This window comes from Patiria miniata, unplaced genomic scaffold, assembly GCF_015706575.1.
Source record: "Patiria miniata isolate m_02_andy unplaced genomic scaffold, ASM1570657v1 HiC_scaffold_5, whole genome shotgun sequence".
NCBI classification, from domain to species: domain Eukaryota; kingdom Metazoa; phylum Echinodermata; class Asteroidea; order Valvatida; family Asterinidae; genus Patiria; species Patiria miniata.
In genome coordinates this window covers 5420082-5442297 of record NW_024037072.1, presented here as the reverse complement: position 1 = coordinate 5442297, position 22216 = coordinate 5420082, and the positions used below count along the sequence as shown (strand labels likewise).

General features: G+C 39.9%; 1 protein-coding gene across 3 annotated transcripts in view; it reads right to left on the bottom strand.

Annotated features, from left to right (window-relative positions):
* The window catches only part of LOC119740852 (39S ribosomal protein L45, mitochondrial-like), a 35220-nt gene continuing 13004 nt past the window's right edge, over positions 1 to 22216 (bottom strand). For all 3 annotated transcript variants that reach the window (XM_038216305.1, XM_038216301.1, XM_038216304.1), the window contains exons 3-7: positions 18681 to 18745; positions 17064 to 17215; positions 12207 to 12255; positions 8582 to 8731; positions 1 to 1795 (exon numbers count right to left, since the gene is read on the bottom strand). In XM_038216305.1, the coding sequence (XP_038072233.1) occupies positions 1565 to 1795; positions 8582 to 8731; positions 12207 to 12255; positions 17064 to 17215; positions 18681 to 18745 (647 nt within the window). In that variant the 3' untranslated portion in view covers positions 1 to 1564. The remainder of the gene's footprint in view (positions 1796 to 8581; positions 8732 to 12206; positions 12256 to 17063; positions 17216 to 18680; positions 18746 to 22216) is intronic.

Sequence of the window (22216 nt, the reverse complement as noted above, 5' to 3'; positions counted from 1 at the left end):
TTCACAGCTCGTTTCTTATTTATTTGAAACAAGATAGCACACATAGCCGTTTTTTTCACCATAAAAAGTCAACGGTCGGTCTATTAAATTATATGAAATTCTCAGTTTCGTCTATCAGTAGTTTATCTGACACTCTTTAAGCTAAATCACCTCTACTATATATCTACAACAGACAGGACATTAAAAAAAAACTATTTAGGGTAGATTTTGATAAATCTAGTGAGACGTAAGTTCATTATTTAATCAATGCTTAATCTGCCAGCCCCCTGCACATTTGTCTAGTAGCTGAAAGAGTACAATGACAGAAAAACGATATAAATGTTAAGATTTTCATCAATGACATAATATGGAGGGAAAGTAAACTCTGATATATTTGCCCCAAATTTGAAGTATAAAAGAAAAGTATACAAAATTTTATAAAAAGCCTGAAATCAGGCAACTGCAGGAGGACGTACATCGCTGAATTTGAAACAACCACAGATGAAAATAACAGTAAGTGAAAAACACTCTCTCCCAAACAAAGGAAAATACACAGGGCAAAGAAGTGCACACTCGTTAACGTTTGCCAATGGCAGCTTTCCTCACTGCATCACTGTTATACTGTTATCCAGCACTGTATAAAGCAAGGTACATGTACTTGTCATGGATCACTTGACAAAGACATTACAAGTCTTTTACAAGTCATTTTTACCAAGTAACAAGCTATACAATTGACTGTCACAAAGGAATATTTTTTTCCCACTGTAATTGCGACAGGTCAGGGGCCACAGGTGATTTACTTGTGACTGGACCTGCGATGTACATGAACTTGTGATCCATTATAAGTACCTCAATTACCAAAACAAAAACCTAATGACCAAGAAACACCATTCGTCATTGCATGCACCATCACTATTGACAGCAACACAGGTGCCTGTAAGTAACTTTGTCATTTTACATGTTAGGCAATCAGCCTTGGGTTTGGTCGGTATCAAATGAGGGGAATAATACTCATTGTGATTTTTGGCAAGGTATTCAAGGAAAATATACATATTTTTCTTTTTAAATGGCGACCAACACATGCTTGTTACCACATACAATTATTCTGGTAACAAGCATATTGTCGGCTATATTGAAGAAAAAAAATTGAAAAAGTGATGATACAAAAAAAACTGCCATCGCTCACACTTCAAAGTTATCACAAATTTTCCATTTTTCCCCCAAAAATTGCTTTGAGCATTTTTGCTCCTTTCGATCATTTGATACCGATGGCCCAATTTTTGGACCGAAACTGATAGCCTTTGTCTAAATTTCATCTATTATGGGACTAAACAAAGGCATGGATTAGGTTTATTTATCATTGCTTTTTAAGAGCCTGAACTATTGTATTTTAATGATTTAGGTACTGGCATTGTTAAAGATTCTCAGAAATGTTTCAAACCACATTAATTGTCCACAGATAGATATTTCTATGCAGTGCTTCGACATCCATCAATTATTAATCATAGATCACACATATTCAACTGCTTGCTTGGCTATTGTATGCTTATGAAGATCCGATTTCCGTACTATTTTAACCTACTATTCACCTGTCCTCCACTGCAATGTCAGTTTCACCACCTTGTCCTTGCATTATCATAGTTTGGATAACTGGCTCAAGTGAAGATGCCCAATCGGGTATGATCTTGCCATGAATGCGCCATGATCCATACAATCCTGACAAATGTTTCTCAAACACAACATAGTCCAAAACGTCTTTGGGGATGTCTTCACTCCCTAGCATTATGCGTCCAAAGCGATCGTAAATGGCTAGTGTCTGTAACAAAAACAAAAGGAGTTTTATACAAGAGGAATGACAGATACAAAAATAAGCCAGAACTTGTCTTTTGCATCCACTGGAGAACAACTGTACGCCAACAACAAAACAAACTGGCTTTTACAGACTTGAGTGGCTTTTTATTGCCTCGCTTGGGGGTGACTTTCCATTAAAAAAATGCAATGTATATTTATCACTGGAGAATTGTCTTTTATTAAAAAATAACAACAGGACCAAGAGAGAGAGAGAGAGAGAGAGAGAGAGAGAGAGAGGGAGGAGAGGTTGTATTCAGTACTGATTGAAGAAAGGAGAATTAAGTCTTTTCTGTGGAAGGTGCATTTAACAAGGACAAGAAATCAAAGGCTTTATCATCATTTCATAGATAAAACTTACATTTGCATTTAACTAGCACTGTCTAATGTTGAATTATTTGAATAAGGCTTCCAAAGATGCAGTCTAGCAAGGACAAAAGTTTTACTAGGTACAGTGGAATCTCGATAAGTCAAACCTCAGGGAATTGGCTCAAATTTTGAGTTAAGCAGAATTTTGAGTTATCCAATGGATTTTCTATTCAACAACAATTGACGGGAATAAGATTTTACTTTGATTTAGAAGAGTTTGAAGTCATCAGAGTTTGACTTTGAGATTTCACTGTATGTGTCCACTTGTGCACCCCCAGTGAGTTATGGTTGCATGTACAGTATTTGTGGAGGTGAACTCGCCCCTTGAGGGAATCTAGAAGACTAGATGTGAGACTTCCCACTCTGACACATGGAATTATCAGATGATATGGCAGCACTGAGGGCTATACATTCCATTTGGCCCTATGACCGGAGAACATAAGACAAAGGTTGATGGTGTTTTCTCATGCAGCCGGCTGTAAAATATTAGGCAAAGGGCAGAATTGCTGACTCAAGTCATGTGACTTGGACTCGAGTCAGACTCGAGTCGCTATTTTTGTGACTTGTGACTTGACTTGTAAATACCAGCTTTGACTTGTGACTTGACTTGGACTTGCAAACAGTGACTTGTGACTTGACTTGGGATTGCAAAAAATGACTTGTTACCAACCCAAGTCAGACGCTACTTGAGCGACCCAATACACTTTAATTAAGCTATTATACTTTTAATTAGCTTTTTCATTCCAGAAAATAGACCTCAGTGACTGAATCCAGTAAAATGAATAGTTCCCACTAGTTTCAATAGTTTTCAATAAGACTGTCACAACAAACTACAGTTTTCAATGACCAATTGACTCTTGCCTAATGCATTGGTTGAACAAACTTTGAAACGGGAACCTTTCATAAAAAGAAAGCAGGCCTTTGTCAATTGCATGTAAAATACCGGATAGCCTAACCCATTGGAAGGCGTTTAGTATACATGAAAAATGAACAATAAAGTGTTAGTATACTACATGTAATCCAGTGAGGTAGTCTTTTTCACGGTCATCTCAACATTTATTTCTACAATGTAAAGTAAATTTATTAAAGTATACAAAGGGCTAATATCCGACAGATATGTGATAAACTACAAGAATAGTAATTGCAACACATTGAAAAAGGGGAATTAAGGAGGCATGTTTAAAATAACTCGTAAGTTCACGCCAGGTTAATTCTTTTAGCTTATTACAGCTGGACAAAATAATGTGCAACTTGACGTGTTCTTGGACAAAGATACTTGTGACTTGACTTGTTTTTAGACCAAATGACTTGTGACTTGACTTGTGACTGGACCTAATGACTTGTGACTTGACTTGTGACTGGACCTAATGACTTGTGACTTGACTTGGACTTGCAAACAATGAATTGTGACTTGACTTGGACTTGCAAAAAATGACTTGCTACCACCTCTGGCAAAGGGACACCTATCAATTAGGCCAAGATCTCGTAACACAATGTAACTCTTGTTTCATTAGCTAGGGCATTGATTCTGCATCCACAGGCCAATCCGGCACTTAACAACTCATTGTGATACTGTATGACATGATGACCCTGAATATATATGGCTGAAATGTCATAATAAAAAACTGGTCAGTTGCACCCCTGAGAAGTTTGGTCCCGTTTCAATTCCACTTGAGGGCCTGAACTGGACACCATAACTTATCATCTCGGACGGATGAAACATATTTGACCTCCGCAATTAAATTATGAGGTTTGAATGAAGGCAACTAATACTTAGTTGCTAATACTTAGTTAGGAACATTCATGAGGAACCAGTCAAACTCAATGTGCTTTCCATCAAACTTGTCCCTGCTGTATGAGTAGGGCATGCAACTTGCCATGTTTATTAGCTGTAGCTTCTTCAGGAAGACTGTCTTCTATGTCAAGTGGAGCAGGCAAGCATTCAGTAGAAAGAGGCCCCTACGGAGCTTTGGTCAAGGCTGATATCACTGCAAAAGTCCCATGATGGTTTAAGTCGCTGTTGGGGTAGTCAACTGACAAATATGCCCTGATGAAGTTGTTTCAGCAATACTGTCATTTGAAACTGCAGAACCATTATTTTTTTGGGGATGGAAGCTATGGCAGAATGGTGGCCTCTCACTGCGGCAACATAAAGACCTTGATCTAACCATTCCGTAAGACTATCACCGACTTGTCTCCAAGAGGCTGTGATCTATAGACTAGTCTTTGCTCCATTACACTGCCATAATGGGATGCTATATAACTGTCAATAATGGCTAGAGAGTCTGCTGAAAGGCCTGCTGTGAAAACATCAGATGAAGAGTCTGTGGCTCTGGGAGAAGGAATGTGCAAGGAGGTTGATCCACCAAGTATCGGTGAGTGAATGAGGAGATCGACTAGTTGTGGAACTATACTTGACAGGGCCACAATGGGCAACGAGGATTAAATCTTGCAATGTTCTGTCTACATCTTCCTGAAAACCTTTCAAGCAGGGGGAATTGGCGGATGGTACAACTTGACTTGTTTGTGCAACTGATAAAAAGTGCATCTGTTGCCTGGGCATTGGGATTGGGGCCAAGAATATAATATATTGGTAGTTGGTTGTGGAGACCTGAAGCAAACAGATCTATGTGTGGCAATTGAGTCTTTGGAAAATATTCTGATCCATTGTTTGAATGTGGTGTCAATTCTATCAGGATAATTCTCCCCCTCAAGACAGCATCTGCCATTAGGTTCAGCTTTCAGGCCAGTTGAATTGCAGTAAGTGTTATCCTGTGTGCAATGTACCACTCAATAGTCGCAGGTTTCAAGGCAAAGTTGAGGTGCTCCCCTCGTTTATGTATAACACTACTGTGGAATTGTTCGACTTCACAGGTATCACGTGGTCAATTACCATTAGGTGAAAATGCTTAAGTGCATTCTTGACTGCAATAAGTTCAAGGACATTGATATGGGAGGATCTCTCAAAACGGCTGTCAGATCCACTTTATACCTAGGTTTTCCATTGTCTTGGGTTACCTGTTTAAGGATTTTAGATAGACTACATGTTCCATGACGCCACTAACGGGGTTGTTTGGAGTCAGAAAGAACTATGGGATTGGCATTCCCCTTCTGTTTTTGCAGGAGGGTTTGTAGTTCTGTTTCTAGTACCAAACATTTCTGTTTGTCTGTTGGTACTGAAGTAAGAAGAAGTGTGAATGAAAACCTTCGCCTGGAGAAACATCCCCCCCCCCCCTACCTCCCAGAAGTGTGGTGTGGAGACAGAATTGTAGTTATGCTCACCACATGGTGCAGTGGGTGTTAACTTGGACCGATAAACATAAGTAAATGAGGCTGAATAGGACGCATCCTGAGCCGGCAAAATGGCACTATAGGTCCACCATGCTGACCATGCTCTTGCATGGGCAGATGTATTTTCTAAACACAGCATTACACACTGTAGTAGGTTCACAATGCAATCCATTGTTGGGTGGGCCCACCCATGTTTGAGGTCCAGGACTGCACCCAGGAATGTTGGTGACTGTGCTGGGATTTGATGTGACTTTTTCTCGTTGATTATAAACCTGAGGTCTATAGCTAGACTCTGGGTTAACAGTACCACTGTTTGCATGTCAGTCTTTAACTGGCACTCGGATTAAGCCAGTCGTCCAGGTACATAAACACGGTGATCCCCGCCTGCAATGTGATACTCCTATTGCCTTCACTTCTCTCGTAAATACTCGTGGCCATGTGGAAAACCCAAAGGGAAGGACTGTGAACTTGTATGTTGTTCCCATGTAGTGAAACCAGAGGTACTTGTAGTGATTTGGATGAACTGGTATGTGAAGGTACGTGTCGAGTGATGCTGCCCATAAGCGAAGTGGAATGGAGTCTAGCACTACCTGCAACGTTTCCATACTAAACAGTTTGGGCGAATAAATTTATTGAGGGGTTTCAAATTCAGTAGCGGTCGCCAAACGCCGGTCTTTTTCTTGGGAGTAAGGAAAAAGGTTGATGTTAACCCCCGTACCCCCTGTGCAGGGTACACAATACGGACTGCTTCTTTTGTCCAAAGTAGTTGATCTCCTGTTCCAATGCTCTCGTTTTGACCTACTGGTCCAACAATAGGAGGATGGTGGACATTGCGCATGTCACTTGTGCCAGAGGTTTGAATGTGTGACCACTTGCCTGAGGTCTATGGTTGGATTGGCTAGGTCATGTACGAGCACCCTGTCTGTCCAAAGAGACTTGAAATCGGCCTCAGGGGGAGTTTTGAACGGCCTTAAAGGGTGGACGAGCAGGGATCTGGAAAGTGGGTTTTCTTTTCCGTGCTTTTGGGTTCTCCTGAGGTGTTTTGGAGGTAGGCTACGCATATTGATTTTGTCAGTGGCCTCTGTGCTTTTAGCCTCTGCCTCCATTAGTTCTTGAAATTTGCTGGCAAACAAGTCGTTGCCTGGCAGTGAAAGGTTGTCAAAGCAAGTGGCAAGTGTTGAGATTCTAGCGAATTGTATAAGGACAATACGCAGAGTATTGTAGAGATAGTGAAAAGCTGCTGTCACCATATCCGCTGGGATGGTGGAATCTTCTTCACAGCCACAGGCTAGATATTCTGTGAGAAGGAGCAAGAAGGATGATGAGCGCAGTCCTAACTTTTTCAAAACATCTTCAAGTTTTCTTTGAAAGAATATTCAAACCCTGTGAAGCTGGGGTGATATTAGGGGCAACCTTGGCTGCGAGTTGGCCATGCACGGGTCCCTTTTCCCCCGCTCCTGCGAGGGCTGATAATGATGCCGAAATTGAATTAAATGCTTTCAACTTTCATTCCCGCAATAGATACAGCCCGGCCTGGCTCACAATGGGATCCGAGAAAAGAACCAGTGGAGGAGAAGAATGGCCGGACTCGGCATGCTCACACGCGGAGCTGTCAACCCGCGACCAGAAAACACGGAAATCATATCAGATACAGTACTACAGACTGCACATGAGACCGTTTTCCCCATTTATTGTGTTTGACTCCTTCAGTCTAGGGACGAACACTGGTAGCAGCTTGGGATTTGCCCTTGGTCTTGCCACCCTTGCTGCCCCGTATTTCCTTTTTGGCTCAGTTCCCACTGCATTGGTCAGGGTAAGCAAATCTTTAACGTGCTCTGCCCGACCTGCATGGTCTCCAGTCTGGCGGGACGGCAAGACGTCATTGTCCGCCGAGCCACACACAAAAAGTACAGACGATTCGGGGCAATGCCTTCTGAAGCAACATTTTTCGTTCCTTCTTTTTATTAACTTTCACTTTAATAACGAAAAAAAGTTAGAAAACACAATAAGGTGTTCTATGATATCTTATCTTTATTATTACAACTCTTGCTGAAATTAGGAATACAGATAAAGATGAAGTATCTATTATTGGAGGTACAGTAAAAGACATCTTTTCTGTCTCGCAGCTAAGAAAAAAGAGGAAGCCAAGGTGTTCCTTGTTGCCCAGGGCAATGTGGGTGGCATTAAAGAAGGTGCTGTTGTATAAAATCTTAGCGTATAAAATTGTTAGTGTATCTGCTGGATACTGCAACAATCCTCGCTAAAGGGATATGTAAGTTGCAGGTGCCTGGTGGCCAGCGGATGCTAATGATGGCCCCTCCTTATTAAAGGTGATATCTGGATGTCGCCAAGATTGGTCTTGAAGGTTTGAACAGTTGCGGCTTCCCTTACGTTTGCAAGCAGGCGATTACACTCCACAAGGCTCCTTGTATGAAGGAGAATTTGAAGCAATCTTTCGGTGCTGATGGATGGGTAAAGGAGATTGCGGAAGATTTTTACGTTGTTATTCCCCCCTTCTCTGATTTAGCCCGCTAATGATCTGTGTCGACTGCTACTTGGTGGTCAATGGACTTGTATAAAAGTGTGAGTCTATAAATGGCTCTGCGCTCCTCCAGTGATTTCCACCCCAAACTTTTGATCATTGAAGAGACGCTACTTTTCCATTGAAAGTCTGTACATACAAATCTTGTCATACCTACCTGGGGGTAGAAATAAACCACAAGTAAAGCTGGGCTGATCACATCAGCAGTAATACCACCTCCAAAGAAAATAAGGTGCTCGGGCTACTTAGTAGAAACCGTTACTGCTGGTCAGCAAAGGTGAAAGCCTGCCTACAAATAAACCCTGGTTAGACCTAAGCTGGAGTATTGCGCCGGCATCTGGGACCCATATTATCAGGATCACAAAACAGACTGGAAGCAGTGCAGCAGAGATGGGCAAGATTTGTATGTACAGACTTTCAATGGAAAAGTAGCGCCTCTCTTATGTACATAAGGCCATGGAGAGATTGACAGACTTGTCCTTCCTTCCACCATTTATAATACTATCATGATTGGCTGTGACTTGCTTGAGTGCAAAACTTAAATAAACTTACCTGTTTGGAATGAAATCTAACTGTGACTTGGCCATATAAGTTTCCTTTATTTATCATATCTGTGGTACGGATATGAACAACTCTTGGCTTCTCGATAGACTCCAGAAACTTCCATCTGATGGTTTTGAAACGGAAACCTTTCGTCATTTCCTGGATAACAATGAAAATACCAAACATTTCAAACATTCTCTGTGGGTTACACAAGTCAAATACATGTAACTACTGTCAAATACTATCAAGGCAATTTTACGCTCAAATAAAATACATGAACAAATATTTGACGCCACATATGGGTTTATAAAGAGTTTGAATCCAACAATGGCATGAATGCCATGTTTCCACAATCCTGCCCTCTACTGGTCACCTGAAGTCAGTTTTGACGGCTGTAATACAGTTAAAAACAATTTAAGAATACAAAAATACATAAATAATGAATGTTTATGAGTGCAATTGTAATAATTTCATGAGGTGACGGATGGAAGGTTCCATTTCACGAGGTGAAACCGAGTGGAATTGAACTTTCAATCTGTCACCGAATGAAATCATTCTTTCCATAGCATAAATGTGAAACATTCATTATTTAATACAACACATGAATAAATCGTTATCATCTGATTGGTCAGAGCCACCAATAGTGTGGCCGTGCAGTGGAACTTTTATGTACCGTGGAATAGAACTTGTATTTTTTTGGTGCAGCTGGGGTGTGCATTGGGGCGAATAAATTATGACATGTGATCAACGACCCACCAATCAGATGACACGGATTTATTCAAGCACTTTTGTACACAGCAAAACATGTAGTTTGGAAACACTGTTATACTGTGTATGTTCTATAAGTTTTTACAACGGTGCAACTTTTTCCTTTTTTTTTTCAATGTTTTGGAAATAATCTCTCCATATGTACTGTCACATTGTTGGGTCAACCATACTTGATATACCATATCTCACCACCACCACCACCTATACTTGCTCTATATTTAATTCTCATTCTCACTCTTAGAGTGAACCTAAAAGCTTGCCAAAAAATGCCAATCAACTCCTGACTATCTACCACTACACAACATGAAGGAGTATCAGCAGATGGGGAAGAGAACTCAGCATATATGCTATGAGATAATGGGTCGTATGTATAAAACTAGTAAATGCTAGTACCGTAATTTTCGGAATATAAGCCGCGGCTTATACGTTGAATTTGCCCATGAAAATGTTTACTGCGGCTTATACACAGGGCGGCTTATACGCCGAGACTTGAAGAATAAAAATGACATTTACATGTGTATTTAATGTACTGGTACAAGAAGAGATGTGTTGCTGAAATAATTATCAATTAAGAAAGTCATTAACAAACCGAAAGCACGTCCCACAAAAAGATACCGAGCGGTAAAAGTACGGCTAGTGAAAGCCGTCCCTTCGAACATCGACAACCGGCCGTACGTACGTGATGCTGCCCATGCTGCATGCATGCTGCAGGGATTCCCCATGGACCACACCATTTGTGGTAATAAAGGGGTGCACTTTCTTGGGAACAATAATTACCAATATTTCCCCAGTTTAAAAAAAGGAAAAAGACAACTAATACTTTTTATGGAGTTTGAAACATATCTTTACTTGATAATCAGTTGTTCAACGTCACAATATATTTTTTTTTCTGGAAATGTATTTAAGAAACGATGTAAAACTCAAAACAGGGGTGAAACCACCCCTACGAAATTAATGGATTCATCCATAAAAATCTCGGCATCGTGTTGACTGTTTTCGAAGAAAGTTACGATCCAAACTTGAAGTTTTGACGTTACTACTCCTTAGTAATCACAACAATTTGATAAGTTTTGCTGTAAAAACGGACTTGTTTATCCTTTAGGACAAAATAACTCAGCGTCTGTTGCCACAAAGCAGGATTTGTAGCGCTCCAGTCAGACAACACATGGTGGGTTGCATACTCTCTCAAGTGCTGGGGGAAAATAATGTCATTCGCCGGCACAGGCTCAATGACGAGCCAGCCGGCAGCAATTCCCGTTTTTTTATTTCTCATCATCAATTTCCATATTTGTTTGTAAGAGTAATCGACTGTAAATGATTTGACATAACATTTGTTGCCCTTTTATAGCTTTCGTAGTGCAAATGGAACTGGTTCAGAGCATTTTGACTAGAATTTAGAGGCCTTACAAAATTGAACCGCTGCAGTTGGTGCGGCTTATACGCCGGTGCGGCTTATACGCCGACATCAAATCTTAATTTGCAGATTTTTGCGTGCTGCGGCTTATACGCCGCGCGGCTTATATTCCGAAAATTACGGTACAAGCATTAAGGAAAAGCAAATGCTTGATTTCGTATGAATAAAAGTTTTCCTTTACTGTTCAGCATTTACTAGACAACAGGTAGCAAATGCTTCTTACTGTTGGATTGTTTTCATGGACGAATGATTGCCAACAATAGGGTTTCTTTTGTGTGTAAGAACTGCCGCGCACACACACATGGTTTACAAGTGGTGTAATAGTCCAAATCAAGGGTGATGCATACAGTACATGTAGTACAAATCCAGCAAAAATGACACTTTTTGGCAGTTGCAGAATACAAAAAGTATACTTCCATCATTCATGAAAATTGTAAAGGTCCACAGTGTCCTGTAGACGTCACAATTGCATAAAAATCACAGACGTGTTAAAGTGGGTAAAATCATACCAACATTCGATACACAAAGAGTTTTGTTTATTGAAATATTAAAAAAATTAGTTTGCAAAGATTGGTGACCTAATAAACTAAACAAATGATTTCATTTTGTTCAGTCCCCAGGGTGCCGTTGGATAAAATTTATCCTTAATCATTGTGTGCCGCACTGAATTTTACGCTAACACTTCTCATATCATGAGCAAAATGCGAAATTATCGTTTCTAATTCTAGTAATAAAATACATAATAAAAAAGTATTTAAATTGCGCATAAATGTTAGTCAAAATACAGTGTTTGGTATTATATGTGGTTTATTAACGTTTTGTGTCAATTTTGAGGCGATTAATATTAATAAATGCAGCAGTTTTTGCGCAGAAGTATTTGCTTTATATTTTCAAGGTTGCCCCAACCCAGCCTTGAAAAATGACCAGTAAATGCTTGAAATCTGAAGCATTTACTCCTTTTTATTCATACGAAATGAAGTAAACACTTCTAGTCTAGCGAAAGCTAGCAAGTAAAAAGTAAATACTTTTAGCTTTCAGCAAATGCTTTCCAGTAAAAGCATTTGCTTCATTTTTATTCATACAAATGCAAGTAAATGCTTAAAAATGGGTAGTAAAAGCAAATGCTAGTTTTTATACATACGACCCATTGTATCGTTTGAAAAAATCAGACCCTCAAAACTGCCCTCTTTTTAAAGCTTTACACATCAATACTTTTCTTTGTTGCAAAGCTAACAAACTATACTTTTCAAATATATATCAATACATGTATTTGCAAGTGTGCTTTGAGATTTTTTTGAGGGGGGGAATCCTGTGGGTAATGCACAACAGTGAGGTTGAAATACAAAAAGGAAAGAATAATGCTGTAACTAGGTATTTCACTGAGAAAAACAAACATGTACATTTCAACAGAAATTGGGGGTGTTTAAACAAGTAACATATGCAGGTACTTACTGGATATGCCTTCTCTGTCGCTAATTGATGAAGAATGTTCTTGTCAAAACTAGGATAAAATTAAAATACACAAATTTGAGTTTAAGTCTCACTTGAGTCTCACTTGACTTGAAGTCTTGCTTGACTTGAGTTTAAGTCTCACTCCTAATTCAAAAGCCGAATGGAATCACATGTTAACTAAGCATGGACCCATTTTTTGTTTGATGTCTCACTGGGAAGTTCATCACTTTTGTAACGCTAAAAATGGATAACTTCAACTTTAAAATTTTTCAAGATGCCACAAAAAAAAAAACTCCCCTTAATGCTTAATACATGTATATGACTCTAATAAACACTACAGTCAATTACACCTTGGTCAAGTCAATCACACTGTAAAACACATCATGCTCTTTGAGGTAAGGTGTGGTGTAAATCTTGAGAGAATATGTAACCCACTTTGGGACCAGGGTGAAATGGGCCAAATGTTGGATTATACGTTTCCCCCAGATTCTTGTACTGAATGAAAAGCAAATGCTGCGGTTGTGGAAAAACATGTGAATAAAGCCACTGAATTATCAAGGTTACATGTAAATTTTAACTTTCCAGTAAAAAAACAATGTATGTCGTAATGGATGTGATCAAAGCATGCATTTTATGTAGGTCTACACATACATTATGCATGTAGACACAAATAAAAATTTGAACAACCATAGTTTTACATATCAACTCTATCAGCAAGAGAGACAAAACGAGAAAATAACAGCGTTGCTGTTGAAACCCCTCAGCCAGAGTCAGGTTATCATCCGGGAACCATTAACATTTAACTCACCACGGTGACCTTGACCTTTGACCTTTTGACCCCAAAACCAATCCCAACTTGCCTACTCCCAAGGGCAACACCCTACCAAAGTTAGACATAAAAATCTTATTTCTAACTCAAGTTATCATCCGGAAACCATTTACCTTGAATTCACCATGCTGACCTTGACCTTTGACCTTGTGACCCCAAAACCATCCCAACTTGCCTACTCCCAAGAGTAACCCTCTACAAAAGTTAGACCCCAAAATCTCATTTCTAACTCAATTATCATCCTGTAACCATTTATCTTTAACTCACCATGGTGACCTTGACCTTTGACCTTTTGACCCCAAAACCAATCCCAACTTGCCTAACACCAAGGGCAACCCTCTACCAAAGTTAGACACCAAAATCTCATTTCTAACTCAAGTTATCATCAGGAAACCATTTACCTTTAACTCACCACGGTGACCTTGACCTTTGACCTTTTGACCTCAAAACCAATCCCAACTTGCCTACTCCCAAGGGTAACCCTCTACCAAAGTTAGACACCAAAATCTCATTTCTAACTCAAGTTATCATCCGGAAACCATTTACCTTTAACTCACCATGGTGACCTTGACCTTTGACCTTTTGACCCCAAAACCAATCCCAACTTGCCTACTCCCAAGGGCAACCCTCTACCAAAGTTAGACACCAAAATATCATTTCTAACTCAAGTTATCATCCGGAAACCATTTACCTTTAACTCACCACGGTGACCTTGACCTTTGACCTTTTGACCTCAAAACCAATCCCAACTTGCCTACTCCCAAGGGCAACCCCCTACCGAAGTTACAACCCCAAACGACATTTTAAACTCAAGTTATCATCCGGAAACCAAGCTACCCGGACGGACGGACGGACGGACGGACGGACATACATCCGGACGGACGGACGCCCTAGGCGATGACAATACCCCTCGAGCCTCTCGGCTGAGGGGTAAAAACTGTTTCGCAATGACCGTTATACATGTAAGTCAACAAATGTTTTTGTAACATCACTTCTCTCCATACCATGCATTTGCATGTTGAATAAATTCAGTGAATTCAGTGAATAAATTCAGTTGGAAACCCAATCTGTTATGAGATCAGGTCGTGAATGGTCACCGCACTGTTCTGGTGCATTACTTGGGCACAGGGGCCAGCGACCTTGGTACAATGTGTACATGTACATTTCTTATTTACTTGCTACTGAGTCATACTGTTTTTTTGTGTCTGGCATTCCTCACTAAACACTTTCATAATTTAGGCCTACATGTCTGTAGTAAAATGCTTCCGCTTTTCAGTTACATTCAGTTTTTATTGCACTTCCGGTAACAACGGAAGTAAAGATCAAGCAGTTTTGTGTCTGGGAACAAGAAATGTTCTCACGGCATAGTCTACAACCTCACGAAAAAACGAACACGATATTCTATTTAGTTCAAAAGATATAGCGCAAACTGTTTTGTCTATGTTTTATGATCATACCATAAATCGTTCGGAAGAAATATTGCTTTGTTTTGATTTCAAGCAAACATCTTTGTTTTGAATTCACTTAACTTTGACCTTCCGGTAGCCCCGGAAGGAAAGGTCAAACGACCTTGACTTTAAAACAAACAATGTTCATCAAGATATTGTCCATCAGATCACAAAGTATGAACATGATCGTTCATTTGTTCATGAGTTATTATTGACGGAAAATTGTCAAATTTATACCAAAAATCATTTGTAAATTGACACCTGATGACATCATCGTGACGTCAGGGTAATATGCAACACTTGGGATGAGGGTCAATATATGTTGAAAGTTACAAGTTCATATCATATACCGTTTAGGAGAATTATTGTCCGGGGAAAAAAAAGAAACAAAGAAGATTAATCGCAACAACTCCAAAGAGTGGTCGGGTTGTGCCTGACCACTCAAAAAAAGAAAGAAAGAAAGATTAATCGTAACAACTCCAATCAGTGGTCGGGTTGTGCCCAACCACCCAAAAATGACCGAAACAGCCATATGTTTGTAACATAAGTAAATCTATTTTTTGTGTGTTTTTTCCAGTCATTTTGCCCATTGCATTTGTACATGTTTTGTTAGTTCCTGGCACTTTGGGCACTAAAATCAATCCGATTGCTTTATATCTGGCACACACTTAGACCAGCACCTGCAGTTGTGTGTCGAACATTGACGTCATCATGAAGTCATTACGAGTCATGCGATATCTCATTTAAAGTGAAGAAACAGCCATGTGTTTGTCCACAAACATTAGCAAGTCTAGTTCTTTTTCTTTCCCCTCCATTTTTTTGTGTTTTTGGTGGTTTTTTTTGCTTAAACCCCCCCCCCCCCTCGCGACGCTCATGGAGACCGTACGAAAATCCCAATGTGAAGGTCATAAGTAAAATTTGTTTTTACCAATGTCCAACTGATTTCTCATTTTTTTTTCTCAGAAGCACAGATCCAAAGGGTTGATGGGGATTAAGCCCCATCACCCATAAAAAGCCTGGTCATGAGCCTATGCAGATGACTGTCTCTTCGTGCAAGCATCCAGAAGGGTTGGCACAGGCAAAATCTGGTTGAAAACTGCCCTTGAACTTTGCAGATGATAAAGATGTAGGAATGTCATCTTACCAGTATCTAGGCACCAATGGCATTTAAGGTATGTGGACATGTGCTGATCTACTACACTTTGCCCCTTAGGACAGACAAAGTTTTTCCTTCACCCTTGTATATGTATGCCAAAACTCATGCTTCTTAGGCCTTTTCCCACCACAACACCCTTCCCCAGGGCGAACTCACCTGGGGCCGCCCTGGGGACACCACAGGGCGACTTGATTTTTCACCCTTGAGTTCAATCCCGCACCGTTTCAGACTCGTTTCGCGCAAACTGTGTTCTTCTTGCTCCGGGGCGAGTTCGCCCCTGGGGATTTGCTCAACTGTTTCTCACTCGAGTTTCAAAACTCGGGGCGGCTTGTTAGGCAACATACCGTACTTATGAAAAATGCTGGGCTTTTCATTGCTGAATTGAGATATTAAAACAAAACATTAAATATGTGACAAAACTTGCCTCATTTAATCCACGAAGTCGAATGCACATTGAGTCTTGGCCCTATTTTTACACTGACTTCGATTATCATGCGTGCTACGGACCATTAAAAATGACGTCATAAAACTGATAAGCTACCAAATAAGAACGGAGCATTTGTAAAAGCATCCATATATTATCTTAGCAACTAGTTAAATTTGACAGGTTTCATTTAACTTTTTAAACTTTGTATGCGTGTACATACATACATATATTGCATGAATTTTGTTCGTTCGTAGTCAATCTCCGATACAGGCTTGGAATGAGGCTGAATATATGTCACTATAATTACTTACTATTACCCATCCAATATTATTAAATAAATTAGAAGAGAAATGAATAAAACCCCGTGTGGATTATAATGTCAAAATATCAGGTAAATTTTCCGACCTTTTTATTGGATTTTTTACAACTTGCCAGGTCCAGTTGATTACGATCGAGCCCTTGGTTGTTGGATGGTACTGTTGGGATCGCTTCGGTTGAAAAGCCACCAAAAAGGTGCACATTGTTCAGAATTTACGGTATTTACAGATGAATTGTTTCAATTAAATCAAACCTGAGTATTTTTCAACCCTCTGATGCTCACCCCTGGGGAATTTACCCCTGCTCGTTCACACTACAGTTTTTGCCCCGGGGAAAGTGTCTCACCCCGGGGATAAGATTTTAACCCTGGTCCTGAGCAGGGTTGAACTCGCCCCAGGGATGAGCAATCCCGGGGGTGGCTCGGGGGTAGCATGTTGGTAAAAAAGTGTGAAACATGGCTTATTTTCACCCCCTCGTCACCCCAAGGCCACCCCCGAGATTTGGTCTAGTGTGAAATGGCCTTTTGTATTGATACCTGTCTTTCTTGCCATTGAAGAAAACATGATATGAAATTTGCCAATGCTTTGAGATTCAACATGTGCCATTGGAACATCATTTAAAGCAATAATGTTGCTTTGACTTTAAAACTGTTCAACTAAATTTATATACATGTACATACTCTTGCAAGGCATTATGGGCATCGATGAAGATCTTTTGTGCTTTCCAGGCAAACTCGGAGGCTGTAAATTCTGGTTCAAACTGGCGAATCTTACGTTGATTCAGCTGAGTCACACCTATATTTTTTACTCTTTCCAATCGCTGCTTGGCTCCCTGCAGATTAATGGGAAAAAACATGTAAAAAAGTAAATAGCATTTTTTTATATAACCGACATACAGATCCTTGTCATTTGATTGGTGAAACTCACATCACGTGACATTCGTTATTGCTCCCATTCACGCCTGGGCTCAAAAAATCCCATTCGCCCATGGAGAATGGGACTTTTTGGGGAAGTACTATTCAACAGTTAGGATCATTCTTGTTCCATGACGCGGTATTTGTGTGCAAATACATGCGTGTAAGGTGTATTAGTTCCGCACAAGGCGTATTTTCCAAAGAGCCAGCTACAGAGTTGAGTTGAAACATTTTCACGAAGGGATGGTTTTGAAGAGCTCATTACCTCCAATAAGTGACAAGGCCTATTGCCGTGGCTGGTTGTGCGCAAACATTACCGAATTTAGAATACATGAGGCGAGGCGGGTTTCAGACCTACGTATGTCATGCATACAGTCGAGCTCCAACGGACTATTAAAAAGCCTTCCATTATCTGTTCCTCGTATTATACGTCGCGATGGTGTGCCCATTCATCCATGACGCCCCATGTTGGTGCCATACGTATCTCAAGTCAAGTGGGAGTGCTTTCTTCTATTTTTCTTCTTTTCAACTTTCCAAAAAATTAATAAACTGCATATTTTTAATTCTTTTGGGATACAGTTTTTGGAGAGGGTACTTTTATACTTTTCAGGGATTTGTTGTTTTGTAACACACTTATAATTTTTTTAAATTTTTTTTTTTGGGAGGGTATTTAAATATTTTTCGAATTTTTTTTCTTCTAAACTTGATTCATCTACTCTAATTTTGGTAAGTGAATTTTTGTAGGGGGGGGGTATTTTATTTTTTTCCAGGGATTTTATTTTCAAGCACAATAAACATGGTATGCCTACCGCAATGATGCGGCATGCTCTTGCGTTCGGACGCGCAAGCCGTCGTAAACTTGAAGATTCCCCTTTGATGGTACGGGACAAACGCTCATTGTCGGCCTTCTTCTTTCGAGCAGCACCATAAAGAAACCCTGTGATCGCGCGGGAATCGCAAATGCCTATTGTCTGCCTCGTTCGTTCAGGTGGCACGAGAGCCATTATAAAGAATTCCTCCGATAGCCTGGTAACCGCAAACGCCCATTGTCCGCTTTCAGCCCCCTCATGCACCACGTGAAAACGCAAACAATTGTGTGCTAGTGGTATAAAAAAAACAGCGCTATTGACAAGTTGTTTTCCCAAATGCACGTGGAAATAGACAGATAGCAATAGGTTTGCACTTGCCAGACCGCAAAAAGTGTTCGTCTTAACCGTCATCTCGTATCACCCAAGCTCGTATTAAGCATAGTAATGTGCACACTTCGGTCGGGACTGACGAAATATGCTCGTCTTAACTGAAATCTTATCTAAACCGTGCTTGTATTAACGAGATTCAACTGTAGTTGGATCCACTTGAGAACATAATAATTGAAATACTCACCTCAGGTGTTAAAGACATAGCTTTGCCATCTCCTTCAGGCGGGACATATGGCTCAAATATTTCCCCTGTGTCAACAATGAAAATATTTTGGTGTTAAAGTGTGGATACACAGTGTTACCGGTATGTGTGTACACTTAGTGTGTACATATTTAGGTGTTAAATTGAGTTGGTATGTCATAATGGAGAGCAAATTATGCACTCCCTACTGCACAAGTGAAAAACTAACAAGTGAAAATCTGTCCATGGTCTATGTGCACAAGTACCCCCTCAACTGTAGAAAGAGAGAGTTGGGGGAGACCACTCGAAATTACATTTGAAGCATTCCAACGATGCCTAACGTTCACGCGAAGATGCTAATATGTTGTGCACATTTAGAATAAACTTAGCCGTGCATACGAACGACTACGAACCAGTAAATACATGCAGTGTGTCCCGTCTAAAGGGCTCTCGCCCGCTCACGGAGCCCGTTAGACTCATTTCAACCTTAAATCAAAAATCAAGGTTGGCATCAATGCACATACAGTATGCTATTTCCCATCCCATGAATTATTGATCAAAAAGATGCTGTCCAAAGCGTGAAGTTCCATGTAAAAAGTTGAAGTTCCGTGGGACGAGGCCTTTTTTCGCTCGCCACGCGGTCTGGTTCGCTGAATTTTATAAAACTTCACAGACACCAGGGTGACCGTTTTAGCCGCTTTTTGGCTAACTTAACTTTGACAGAATTTTTGTAAAAAAAACAACGAGTTTGACAGAAAATTTGACAGAATGGAGTTTTTGGGCAGATATCTGGCAGAATTCTGCAAAATTGGTTATTTGACAGAAAAACAGCAAATTTGAACAAAAAAGTGTACATTTGTACACTGTTTAAAAAAGCTTCAATCCTTTCAAACAAACCCTTGCATAATAGACAGGTTGGCTGGTCTAGGTGCTGAGTTTCACTGGGAAACGGACTTTGTCTTGGCCAGATCCGCGTTTTGCCCGAAATTTACCAATAACTTCACAACATCTTAAGTTTATGTGACTAGATTGTTTATTATGTAATTTAAATCTTAATTAAGCCAATACTATCAATGTGCATGTGATTTTTCTGGGGAATTTGGCAGATTTTTGATAAATCTGACAGACTTTTGATGTGCATTTAGCAGAATTTGGCTCTGACCTTACGGTCACCCTGACAGACACGTACATGTAGATTATGGTGTACCATAATCGAAAAAACTTTGTTCCCTGATCCACAGTTTGTTTGGGAATGAGATAATCTGGGATAAAAATGCCAAAAATTCTACAGGAGAAAAACATAAGAAACAGCACCCTCAATTGATATAGTCAAAAACCTTTTCTCACGCAATTGCCGTACGAGATTGGCGGTCTGTTAATGAAGCCAGTATTTTTTCTTGTTCTTGCACTCGAACGGTGCGGCGGAAACTCAACTCAAAACAATGCACTTGGAATAGGATCACACGCCACCTACCCGTCGCGTTGGGGTTTGCAAGAATGATATATACCCATGTCAAGAACAAGACCCGCCCGAACTCAGCCAATGAGTGCTTGCCAGATGATACTTCTTTCATATTATATTCTAGATTTTTGTTAATTCTCATCTGAATGCCAAAATATCTTTGTTGCAGTTTTGTCCAACATGAAATGATCAAGTTTTAAAGTTAAGATTGAATATTATGTATTTGCTACATAAACTTCGATTGGTACCCCAGATCAGAATAATTTATCTCTTTATAATGAACTCTTATCTCAGGGTAACATGTTTTCCACAATAACAGAAGTGTTTGGCATCTGGTGTTTGAAACATCTTTTAAAAAAAAGGATGCCTGAAATTTAAAAAAAAGGTATAACAATTTGATGCAGCCTCAAAAAAGGAAGCGGGTGGGCCATTGGGGTTTATTGGTGATTTTCACGGAATGGATGAAGCATCAACAAAACATGAATCGGTTCTTAAAACAATATTCAAAATAATTAAAACGGTAAGACGGTTTAAGCTGAAACAAAATAATTGCAGTTGTAATGCTTCCACTCAAAGCTTCCAAATAGGGGAATATATTCATTTTCCCTTAACAAACGTTTGCAAGCAGAAAGTGGGTCCTTCAATTTGATGAGACTTTTCACATGTTATATACAACAATTATGCAATCGGTCTGTGATGTATACAGGCGCTCATATAGCTCGTCTTCTCAGTTGAAAATAAAATGTGTAATGCTCATTCAGTACAGATTGAACAAACTTATGTCATCTTAATACCATTCTTGTGTAGGTAAAAACTGTGCATGTTTAAATTGGCCCCCCCCCCAAAAAAATTTAATAAATGAAATACAATTATATTATATTAAATAAATCACTATTTGTATTTCTTTTGGTGATTACTTAAACCACATTGTGCCTGGAATATAAAAAAAAAACTTATTTGCAGTTATTGCCTTCTTTTTATTTATGAGTCATTTTTTTTTTATAAAAGTGTAATCAAAAATGAAATCAACCTAAGTACCTTTAATGAATGCCAACTTGAGATGTAATTTTTGAGTAGTTTTGTAATCAGACGCTTCAACTTATTTGATATACATGTATATAATTCCTTTTTAAAATTCTGCGTCGCTGCTATTGAAAAGGGGGGGGGGTGGAAGTCTGTTAAAAAAAATTTAATTTATGGCTTTTCGACAAAAATCCCCCCCCCCTAAAAAAGGGGGACAGAACTAGCCTTGGTCAAGGCGCTAGATGATATTCATCCCGGCCATGGCGCGTAAACGATATCCTCGCTAGGGCCATGTATTATGCAGTGCAATAAAAATACAGCGCGAACAGCGACCTCACCCGGCCACCATTTCTATGCAAATTAGTTTGGACCCAATATCGCGCCTTGGTTCAATCGTCGGCAAAAGCTTAAGTTTTTCTTTATTTTGCGCTGGATTTGTAGCGCACGACCTGGTATGTGAATACAGATGAGTGTAGGCGGGGCTTGGTAAATCCGGACGTCATCAAATTGTTTGCAGCTAGCTATTCGCCTTTTGCGGACGTGACAGGAACCACAGTTTTTGTGCATTGGTGCCGTGTGCAGAGACACATAACGTGTACGTGCACGTGTATGGATTATGTACGGTGCCACGTTTTACAAAGCAAGTTTCCACGCAACGATCGACCAATAAGAAAACGACATTTAAGGTCAGCTAAGGCTATTAACATAATGAGCACCACCCCCAAAACCTCACATGGACGATTGAACCAAGGCGCTATATTGGGTCCAACTGATTTGCATAAAAATAGTGGCCGCGTGAGGTCGCTGTTCGCGCTGTATTTTTAATGCACTGAACTGCATGCATAGCGCATAGACATTATGACTGCAGGCATTACCGCGCTATGGCCGGATTAAAAACAACTAGCGCCTTGAAAAAGGCTAGGACAGAACTGAAAGATGTTACACTGAGATTCTCATCTGGGGTACAGTTTAACTACATGTATACGGCCAATCAATTTGTATGTACCAGTAGCTAATACATAACATTCGATCTTCAAACTTGCATTGATCATTT